This window comes from Bidens hawaiensis, unplaced genomic scaffold (genome assembly GCF_021521415.1).
Source record: "Bidens hawaiensis isolate Kalapana, Puna unplaced genomic scaffold, B.hawaiensis_p1.1 tig00011868_1, whole genome shotgun sequence".
NCBI classification, from domain to species: Eukaryota; Viridiplantae; Streptophyta; class Magnoliopsida; order Asterales; family Asteraceae; genus Bidens; species Bidens hawaiensis.
In genome coordinates, this window is record NW_027491949.1 from 64984 (window position 1) to 76401 (window position 11418).

Genomic DNA, 11418 nt, shown 5'->3' on the forward strand with positions numbered 1-11418 from the left:
TGTTTAAGTTAACAATGTTTAAATCAACCCATATGCGATTCTTTTTCTGCCCAAATGAACTCGTTAATAGGTGAATGGGTCATTTTTGCCGCTTAAAAGTAAGCTGCACAAAATAGGGGGGTCGGGGCAGGTATGGTAACGGGTCAAACAGGTTCAGGTTAGAATGCTTTATAGGCAAAGTGTGTTTGGGTAACAGTCCATTTTTAAAAAGTATCGATTTTGGTTATTGTCGAAAAGCGTAATAAGCAAAATAAGTTCGGGTCAAAAAAGGTTTTTACCAAAATTACCTTGGGATGAAACTAGTCGTTTTTAAAAAAAGAACAAAATATCAAAATGGTTACATCTGCTATACTTTTGTGACGGCTAACAGCGACAGGTGGAGTGGTGGCGGTGGCAATGCTGGTGATACCGACAATGGTGACAACCACTTGACGAGGTGGCATGGATTGTGGCAGTTGCAGCGGATAAAATTATGTGACTTTATGTACGAAAGATCCATCAAATCGATTGTTAGGGTTTGGAATAACCTTCCTGTGTGACGAAGGGTGCAAAATGCATGTTGGCAACTCATTGTTGAAGTGTAGTACTAACATTATATGAATCGTATTTTGAAAGAGAAGACCGATTTTCGGTTACTGCTTTACGCTTTATAACTTGCCAGCAAATATGTGTATGTATGAATTTGGCAGCGGCTGAAACAGCGGTGGTAAGGCAGTAGCGACGACGATGAATAGTTGTTGGCCCATTTGAGCACGTCTTTATTTACACAATAATTAACTTGTTTTGGCTTGTTATCTAATTTGAAGGTGTCACGAATTAACACATAATGCACTTTTAAGTCTCAACTTTCAGTTTAAAAAATGACAGTTAAAACAGAAAAAAATCGTAAAAAAGACAATATAATCATATAAAATTATAATAAATAATATTAAGTAAACCAAACAATTGTAACAGTAATATGCGTTTAATAAAAATATCCAAAGATTACAAACAAAACATGACTTTTAGTCAAAATTTTCTAATTAATCTTCATTATCAGAGTCAAATGTAATCTTAGTGGCCTTAGGTGCATCTGCAGAAATTTCTTTGAAATGGGCTCCATACAGTTTTGATTCCTGCACAAAAAAAAAAAAAAAAAAAAAGAACACACACACACACAACCAAATGAATTCGGACTTTAAAAAGAAGAAACCCATTGACCAAAAAAGTCAAACCGAGATTCAAAAAGAATAAAGCACAAACCTTTTTCTTAACATGAGTACCGAAATTCAAGAGGTTTGTAGGCACATTCTGTCCCGCTTCTCTAAGAACATTTATCAGCTCACCAGAGAGCGCCTGAAATGCATTTTTGTATTAATTAAGTTGTCACGATTGAAGAATGCAATGGAAATATTAACGGCGATTACCTTATTCTCCTTCATGAAGAAAGTGTGTGCAACACCCTTTTTACCAGCACGGCCCGTTCTTCCAATTCTGTGAACATAATCCTCTGTGGTCAATGGGAAGCTGTAATTTATTACAACTTCCACATCGGGAATATCCAGCCCTCGAGCAGCTACATCTGTTGCTATCTGCACAAACAGAAAAAAGTTATGAAGAATCATGGTTTGAATATTTTAATCCAAATATTAAACATTTCCCTTACCAGTAGAGGTGAAGTGCCATCTTTAAATAATTGAAGTGCCTCGGTTCGTGCCTTTTGTTGTTTATCACCACTAATGGAAACAACCTTCCAACCCCTATAAATACAAGATTAATGATATTAAATTATTGATAACTTGAAATCAACTATTAAAAAGATAACTAATGTTCAAAAATGTGTAAAGAAAGTTACCTTCTTTGTAGCATATTCTCCACTCGGGATGCTTCTTTCTTGTACAAAACAAAGACTAGAACTCGGTTCCTGAAAAATTCACGCTCCAAAATTAGCAACTGTGTAAAAGATTAAAGTTCACAAGTGAAACCATCATGAAAAAATAAATGCATAAATGCAAGAAAGAAAAACCTTCTTGACTTGTGGTATATCTCTAGCAATGTAACTAAACGCTCATCGCGTGCTCGATCTTCCAACACCTACATTTAAAGCAAGATAACTTTATGTCTTTTAACTCAAAAGCAGACATAAAATTGTATTAAAAAGAAAAGATCACAAGCATTCACAATTTCACAGTACCTCAACTATCTGCATGACATCATGGTTGGCAGCTAAATCCTCAGATCCTACAACAACCTGGCAAAAAAAACATGTTGCATAAACTGATAAAAGACAAGTGCAGCCTACAATGGTACAAAATTATATGCAACAAATATCACCTTAACAGGATTTGGATCCATAAATTCCTGAGAGAGTTGATTCACAGCTAAGGGCCAAGTTGCACTGAACATTACAACTTGACGAACTGCAGATTATAAAAAGGAAGCATGAGAATACATAAAACAAAACGCTGCAGTTTGACTTTTTAAACCAAACCAATTACTCCATAACAAAACTAGAATTAAAATTGATCATATACCAGAACTTGTTTTGCTAAGAACGGAGCGAACTTCTGGTTCAAATCCCATATCAAGCATCCGATCTGCTTCATCAAGCACCTGCAAAAAATGTCAAATTCAATAATTGTATTTTCCAATGAAATATATACACACATTTTAAAATTTTCATTTTCTTACCACAAAAGAGACCTCTTGTAACTGGCACACGCCCATTTCTATTAAATCCTTCAAACGTCCCGGGGTTCCAATAACAATATCCTATAAGAAAAAAAAGAATATGTTAGATAACAGCAAGAAATTGTGCATGTATAATACAATTGTTTCAATTCTAGTTAACAACCATAAGTGGATATGTGATCTTACCACTCCAGATTTTAAAGCAGATATTTGAGGTCCTTTTGAAGTTCCTCCATACACACAAACTGACCGAACACCACTCGGTTTTCCAGCATCAGATAGAACATCATAAATCTGCCAAATTAAACACAAATTAGTGAAACCATACAAAAAATAATCACATCATCCAATAATCTTTCTTTTCAAGTTTAAAATTAGTATAATCATTTACTTATCAAAGCCATCAAGCATTCTAAAAACTATATGCCGGGCTCTAAACGAACCGAACCAAGCAAGGCCTTGTTCATATTCGTTCGATAAGCTTTTAGAGAACAAACAAACGGTTCATGAAACTTAACCGAACGAAATTCCCTGTTCATGTTTGTTCATTAAGAAATGAACTTGTTTGGAAATGGTTCACAAATACAAACTAACTAGCACAAATAATGTTTTATTTGACTTGGCTAACCGAGAATGGTCAGTGCCAAAGGTTCGGTCAGGCTTCCAAACTTGTGTTGTTTATTTAACATTCATATTTTAATTTTACATATAAACTAATCACATAATACTCATATTTTTTTGTTTTATAGTTAATAAATTTGCTAAAATCTTAATGATAAGATTAGAAAAGTCATTAAAAAATATTAAAAACCTTTAATGAACAAACATAAACAAGCAAACATTCACAAGCATAATCAAAGTAAATGAAGACATTATCAAACGCTCACAAACACATTTGAATGAGCATGACATATGTTCATGTTCGTTCATTTAGTTAATCAAACGAAACTCATCGTTCATGTTTGTCCATTTGCTAATCGAACGAACATAAACAAACTTCCGGCCAACAATTCAGTTTGTTTACAACCCTAACTGTATTTAATTGAAATCAAATGCATACCTGTTGAGCAAGTTCTCTTGTTGGTGAAAGCACAAGACAAAGCGGGGTCACTTTCTTAGTTGTTTTGTTCTGCCTCTTGTTCAAAATGTGATTCATTGCAGGTATCCCAAATGCCAGTGTTTTCCCTAATCAAAACCACACAAACCCCAAATCACAAAACCATAAAAAAGTCAACTTTTACAAGCAAAACCAAATAAACCCCAAATCAAAAAAACCATAAAAATCTCAACTTTTCAATCAAAAACAAATAAACCCCAAATCAAAAACCACCCAAAAAAAAAAAAAAAAAACACTCGACTTTTTAATCAGTTAGGAAAAAAAATAATAATAAACCACAAGTCTCAATTTTTCAACTAAAACCAAATAAACCCCAAATCAAAAACCCCAAAAATCTCAACTTTACAATCCAAACCAAACAAACCCCAAATTAAAACCATAAAAACCTAAACTTTACAATCAAAAACCATAAAAATCACAACTTTACAATCAAAACCAAATAAACCATAAAAATCTCAGCTTTACAATCCAATTCAACTTACCAGAACCAGTTTTAGCAATCCCAATAAAATCACGCCCGTGTAGCAAAAACGGCCACGAATTCGACTGAATCGGAGACGGCTTACTAAAATTCTTGCAACACTCCAACAACTCATCAGACAACTTAGACTCTGCAAACGAATTCAAAGCTTTGTACTTCACATCACTGATATCTTTCCCAGATACCACAACATTATCCTCACTTTCTCTAACCTCATCAACCTCACCATTACCATTGTTCTTAACCTCTTCTTCTTCTTTCTTCTGCTTCTTTTTCTTCTTCTTTTCACTCAACTCTTCAGACCCATTAAGGGTTTCGTTTATAATAACGGATTCTTGTTTTTTCTTGTTTTTTCTTTTTTGTGGGTTTGTTCGAATTCGGAGTGTTCTTGGTCTTGGTCTTGAAGCTTTCGTTTGTGGTCTTTGTTCTTGGTCTTTTTGTCGGGTTTGGTGATGCTGGTGTCGGTGATTGTTGGCATCTTGGAGGAGTTTGTTGGTGTATGAAAGAACGCCCACACGAAACTGTGAGGCGAGAGAAAGAGAAGTTTGAAGATGAGTTATTAGGGTTTTAGAGGTTGTGGATTTTGGGGTTTTTTAGTTTTTGTCCTTTTTAATTTACAAAATGGCAAAAATGAATCGACTTTATGTGCACAAACCGGGTATTTTTAAGAACCGGAATTGAGTAGAAACCGGTTTCGAGTATGGTCAACAAAAATCAAAATCAGGTCAGGTAGGAACATATTTCTGGTATTTGACAGGCTTATCAGGGGGTTTTCGGGTTTGAGGTCAGGTCGGGTTTTGACCGGGTATTTCCGGTTCCCTGTACGGCTCCAGGGAATCTAATACCAGGTCACACCCGCAGGTTAGGTACGGGTAAGAACCGGTTCTAGGTCCGGAACAGGGTATTTTGTGCACCTCTACTTGGAGGTGTGTGTTAAATCGAAAAGACATTCAAAAATGGAAAAATTAAAAACGGAAATCAAATAACCTAACGCAAATAAAAACCGATGGATTAATTTTGTAAACCTACAAAAGTATGTTAAACCCTTGTGCAAATTGTGTTAACAACAACTAGGTCGTTAATTCACGGTTAAAACTCGTAAAGTAAAAAAGAAAAATTGAGTGATGGCTCTCAGGATTGAATCCTCACCTTTTTGGTGAGGAAAAGAGCAATAATGCTAGTTACCACTAGAGCACCCCCTTTAGAATGATGCTTATTTGTACATCATTGTTGAATCAACGATCGGTGACCGGTGAGACAAGTTTACATACTAGATCATAGCTTGTTGTATTCCATGTTAAACTAGTTAATTGGATTTTTTTTTATTACTACTATCAATCTAATAATATATGTTCATCCATTAGAGTTTGCATCATTTGTTTAACATATATGTGTAAAGGTGTAAAAAAAATTTTGGACTCATCTTAGCGAACCTAATATTACTCAACCAACATGACTTATGTTGCATTCTTAAAGTATTAACATGAGTTATGTTGCATTATAAGACAAGTATGTGCATTTAAACACTACTTTAAATACCTTTAACAAGTCTTTACATTTAGTTGACACTTTTTTGTTTTAGGCATTTTAAACATAAAATTTTTTATATCTTTCTTTCTTTGACCGTTTTCAAAGCAAATCAATCACCACAAATTTCCCATATAATTCTCCATGTTACATGTTTTTACACTCTTGGATAAGATTATATATTGTCCTCACTTTCCTTCATGTCAATTATGATGGTCTTAACTCTTAAACGTCCTTATAATTGATTTAATGGGGAAATATATGGAGATGTTGGGTGTGGGAGTGAGAATGATTGCTAGATTTCATTCTCACTGCCCTCAAACCGCTCGTATGTACTATCACGTGCCATCCACACTCGAGAACCAAGCAAACTTAAACGGGTTCAGGTGAGCATCAAGTCCATTCAATACTAAAGATAACGTTTCTTGGGCTCGTTCGATTATGAATGTGCTTCGGTTGGATGCAAGATTGGGAGTTTTATTTTATGTTTGCTCAGGGAACAAATGTCTAAAGAGGAAGGAGCATTATTTATTTTCAATTACTAAAATGCAATTACTTGGTAGAAAAAATAAACTAGTTAATTAATAAATATAGGAGGTATTTTGAATTTGGATGAGTTAAATATGTAATTAAAATTTTAGCAGAGACTTGGCTGTCATGATTTAAAAATCCAGTATTTCGTAAGTTTTTGCAAAGCTTATGCATGATTCATAATTTATTTATGTATGCATATAATGATTACTTCAAATATTTTACAAAGTTGTGACATCTAGCATGTTTAATGAGGTCCTGATCGAATTGACCTGTTTAACTAAACAAATGATATTCGGTAGACATGTTCAACGCATTACTGGCGGGTCACCTACTTGCTAACTGATCTCTCAGTCTACAAAATCTTTTACGACCCGTTTATCCCATTACAGCCAACCGTCAACAGATCGTGTTTGGAATACACAACACAAATAAATATATTTCGTGTTTGGATTCAATCAGTCTGATCTGGACTAACATTTCTGTGACATCATTGACCATACCCATAATTCATTCATAATAATTGCTTCAATGATCAAATGTACATCAATTCCAACCACAAACTACACCAGATTGTGTAAACTTTTAGGCTTCAATTTCAATCTAATAAGCTGCTTCAGGTGGCAATCTAATTATAACAGCAACATCACATTGTAAGCTTCTATTAATATTTCATATGTAACCTAATAAAAAATTTTCACCAATAACTGAACATCTATAATATTCTTTCACCAATACAAAATGATCATGTTAGTAAAACCCTATCATATTCTTTCTCAACTGTCACATATCCTTCATCCCTAACCACCAAACCAAAACTCTTTAACAAACTATAAATCTCGCCAGACCTCGGGTTACACTTGTCAGCAGCTCCGAAAACATGGGTCTCATTATTCACCTCAATCCAACTATAACCAGGCACTTTTTCAACCCCTCTAACTTTCATCATATTTCTTGTCTTGTTAACACCTTCCCATTTCCCAGCATCAGCTTGAACATTAGAAAGCAAAACATAATACCCCGAATTTGTGGGGTCCATCTCAAAAAGACGACTACATGCGGTTTCCGCCAGCTCAACATTCCCGTAAACCCTAGCCGCCCCTAACAGCGTGCCCCAAACACCAGCATCCGGGTCAAAAGGCATTGACTTTATAATCTCACATGCTTCGTTTAACCGACCCGCGCGACCAAACAAATCGATTATGCACGCATAATGCTCCGTACGCGGTTCTATTCCATACTCGTTTGTCATGGATTTGAAATAATGGTAACCATCATCAACCAAACCAGTATGATCACACGCGGATATTATTGCAAGAAATGTGACATGATCGGGTTGGAACCCGAATTCTTTCATTTGGTGGAATAATAAAAGACATTCTTGAAGATGACCGTGGTTTCCATATGCGGATATAATACTATTCCAAGATACTTCATTTTTAACCTGCATTGTGTTGAAAACACTTCTTGCATATTCCAAGTTTCCACATTTAGCATACATGTCGATTAACGCGCTCTCTGCATAGAGGTCGGCTTTCAACGCGCCTCGTGTCATGAACGCGTGGATTGCTTTTCCAAACCCGAGTGATGGCATATTTGCACACGCGGAAAGAACTGATGATATACTTACCGAATCGTACACAGCTCCTTCAGATCCCATTTCATGAAAAAGGTCAACCGCTTTCTCAGGTTGACCGTTTTGGCAAAAGCTAGTAATCATGGAGTTCCAGCAAACTGAATCTCTTTCAGGCATTTTCACAAACATTTGGTGTGCAAGATCAAGCCTTCCGCATTTGGCATACATATCTATCACTGCGGTCCCCACGTGACACAGTCTTTCCAGCCCGTTTTTCAAAATTTGACCGTGTAACTCTTTGCCTAATTTTATATCAGCCAAACCAGCACACGCAGGTAATGAGCTTGAAAGTGTGACAGCGTTCGGTTTCATTTTCTTGTCAAGCAAAAACCGAAAAATCTCCAAAGCGTTAAAGTTCATCCCGTTAAGGACATAACCGGATATCATAGCAGTGCATATGACAATGTCTATGTCAGTATTAAAAGTGAAAACATTTTGTGCCATTTCGACCTCTTGACACTTGAAGTACATATCAATAAGTGCATTCTTTAAAAACACATCCAAATGTACATTTTGTCTTAGAATGTAACAATGTATCTCTTTCCCTTGGTTTACAGATGCAGACTCTGATAAAGACGGGAGGAAGCTTGCTAAAGTGACGGTATCTGGTTCGGTTCCAAATAATATCATTTCACGAAGTAAATCTAAAGCTTCATTCATAAGTCCATTTTGCACGTGCCCACCAATTATAACATTCCAAGTAACCGAATCTGGTTCTTGTATGCTATCAAATAACTCTCGAGCATCAACCAACCATTTGCACTTTGCATACACAGCAATTAGCGTGTTGAGTACCTGAGGATCCGCCACTTGTCCACATTTAATAAGAAGACTATGTATTTGAGTACCGAGTTTAATCTTTGCATCAGAGGCACACGCAGACAGAACACACGCATAAGTCACCGACCCTGGTCGGGTCTTCGAACTTCTCATTTGGTTAAACAGTAATAAAACATGTTTTGAATCCCCGTGTTTTAAATAACCATTAAGAATAACATTCCACAATACATCATCTCTTTGAGGTATTTTATCAAACAGTCGGCGTGCATCACCAATGCAACCATTTTCAGCGTAAAGCTTAATCAACGAGCTACCGACATAAACATCCATCTCAAAACCCATCATCCGAATCGTACGATGAACCGATTTAGCTAACCCGACTGCTCTTAACTGCCCACAAGCCTTGATCACATACGGAAACGTATACTTATCCGGACAAGTTCCACATCCTAACATCTTAAAGTAAACCGAAATCGCAGAGTCAAAACAGCCCATCATAGTGAACCCTCTAATCATCCAATTCCATGGGGATGCATAGAACAAATCAAGCTTATGAAACATACTCCTTGCATCAATATATTTCCCACAAAGTATGTACATTCCAAGTAATCTTGAACCCAATAGACCCGCATGGTCGATTTCATTAATAATTAACTGAGCATGTACTTGTTGGCCTTGTTTAATTACTTCAGGATTAGGGTGTGAACAAGATTGCAAGACTGATGCAAGTTTGGATATTAAATCCTCCTTGGTGTATCTGAAAAGCCCGACCGACGTGTTCGAGCTTAACGACGATGCTGCTCGGGAAAATCTCTTGTCGAATGAGATGTTCCTTGGGTACATTTTATGTCAATGCATTATTAATCACATCCCTTGTAGAAGAACTGAAACAAAGTCCAAAATTAACTCAAATTCTCTCTCAGGCATTTCATCGAACATGTGGTGTGCATAAATTAAATCTCATTTATAATTAGAGTTTTTAATCTGTTCATCTCCAAACACAATGTTTTAGCAATAAGCATCGTTCAAAGCATCATTACTGTTACAAAATTACAATTTTTTTTGGCAAAAATTGTAAAGTTGGTTTGCTGCAAACCTGCTGAATATATGAGTTTGCTAGATATTCTATTATAACAGCCATGGTTGGTAGATATTCAAAATTTATTTAATTTGTATATGGGCCTCGTGGTGATGGGAAAGTGCCACAAAATTGGTACACATAACGACACCCTCTTTGATCCTTCAACTAATCTGGTTTTTTCTGTAAACTCTAACCAATTAAATATTTATACTATTTATATTTAATTTAATTAATAATAATTGAGTAATGATTGCAATGACTTTTTATCATTAGACCACCTTCTTGCAAAAAGTTCATAACTAGCTGGAATAAGTTAATAAATGTTTAAAAGGTAAGCAGGCTTATCTCAACTAATTAAAACTTTTTATTTTTGCAATCCTTTAACGTAGGTAGTTATCCAACTTTTTAAAGCTGTTCTAAAAAACCGTTTTTTTTATTTCTTGATATCCTCAATGATTAAATGACTTTCTTTACTGGTCATATTTTAGTCAACTATATCAAATTTTAAAAAAAATAATTGAATTCATCTTATATTTTTATAAACTAAGATACCTATTTAGATTTTTGTTTTTAATCGTTTTACCATTTTATATTTTGTAATGATTAGTTTTATTTTTTAACGTAGTTTTGTTTTGATTTAATATGCATATATTAGTTTGTTATGTTAATTATATTTTTCAACGTTTGGGCTATTTCACTCGAGATGTGTAGGTTTTTAAGATTTTTAACGAACGAACATAAACGAACACGAACATGTTGATTTTTTTAAACGAACAAACATGAACACAAGTATTTATCTTAAGAAGAAAGGAGCGATTGATATAGGTGATGAAGAGGATAGACCGGCAACAGAAAATATGTATAGGAGAGAAATTATATTAGGGTTTGATGATGAAAGGGCTTCACAAATAAATGAGATGTTATAACCCGTTTATGGGCTATCCGATTTGGTGAGACCCATGACCCGCGGAAATTAATGTTTGATTATAAAGGGTTTCACAAATAAATAAGATGTTATAACCCAATTAAGGACTATCGTAGTTTGGTGAGACTCACACCCGTGAATTTTGGTCAATTGCATGAGAAGCCTCAAATCACAAATCAAGTAATCTGGTGGTTTGAGAGTGGGCGGGAAGCAACCAGAGAATGACACATAGGAATTTTTAGTAAACATTTATTATATCTACTCTAGCTTTTAGCCCACGTGTCATGCGGGTTTATTTATCTTTCTTTTTTTAATATTATTGTGAATATATAGTTTTCTGGTTTAATGTGTTTTGGTTTCTACTTAAACATAAACTTTTAGGTGTACATTTTGTATTAAAATTAAAGGTTACATGCATGAATTAAACAATTACGTTATTTTATAGTTGGAGTTTAAGTTAGTTTGTGGGTTTTTTGTATGTTTTGTATGGGCTTGTTGTTGCGGGCTTGAGTTTACATTGGGTTGGACTTTAAGTCCAGTTTTTAGGCTTATAGTATTGTTGTTGTTATCATCTAAAAATTACAAAGTATGTAATACTTTTAACAGGTTTAATGTTTGTTGTTTTTTGTTGTCATGTGCGGTTTCATTTCATTTTGTCGAGAATTTTGAA

General features: G+C 35.0%; 1 protein-coding gene and 1 pseudogene across 2 annotated transcripts; both read right to left on the reverse strand.

Moving 5' to 3' along the window:
- Positions 1-931: 931 nt before the first annotated feature.
- LOC143539373 (DEAD-box ATP-dependent RNA helicase 5-like) lies at positions 932-4771 on the reverse strand (annotated as a pseudogene). The gene is made up of 13 exons (XR_013136427.1): positions 4270-4771; positions 3731-3855; positions 2857-2964; positions 2671-2751; positions 2514-2592; positions 2314-2399; positions 2174-2230; positions 2006-2073; positions 1835-1903; positions 1646-1739; positions 1407-1571; positions 1243-1335; positions 932-1115 (listed from the first exon to the last, which is right to left on the reverse strand). The product of XR_013136427.1 is annotated as a DEAD-box ATP-dependent RNA helicase 5-like (transcript).
- A 2300-nt stretch (positions 4772-7071) lies between these two features.
- LOC143539395 (pentatricopeptide repeat-containing protein At4g21300-like) lies at positions 7072-9585 on the reverse strand. The gene has a single exon (XM_077032731.1). It carries the CDS (start codon positions 9583-9585, stop codon positions 7072-7074), a length of 2514 nt encoding a protein of 837 aa, XP_076888846.1.
- Between the last annotated feature and the right edge of the window lie 1833 nt (positions 9586-11418).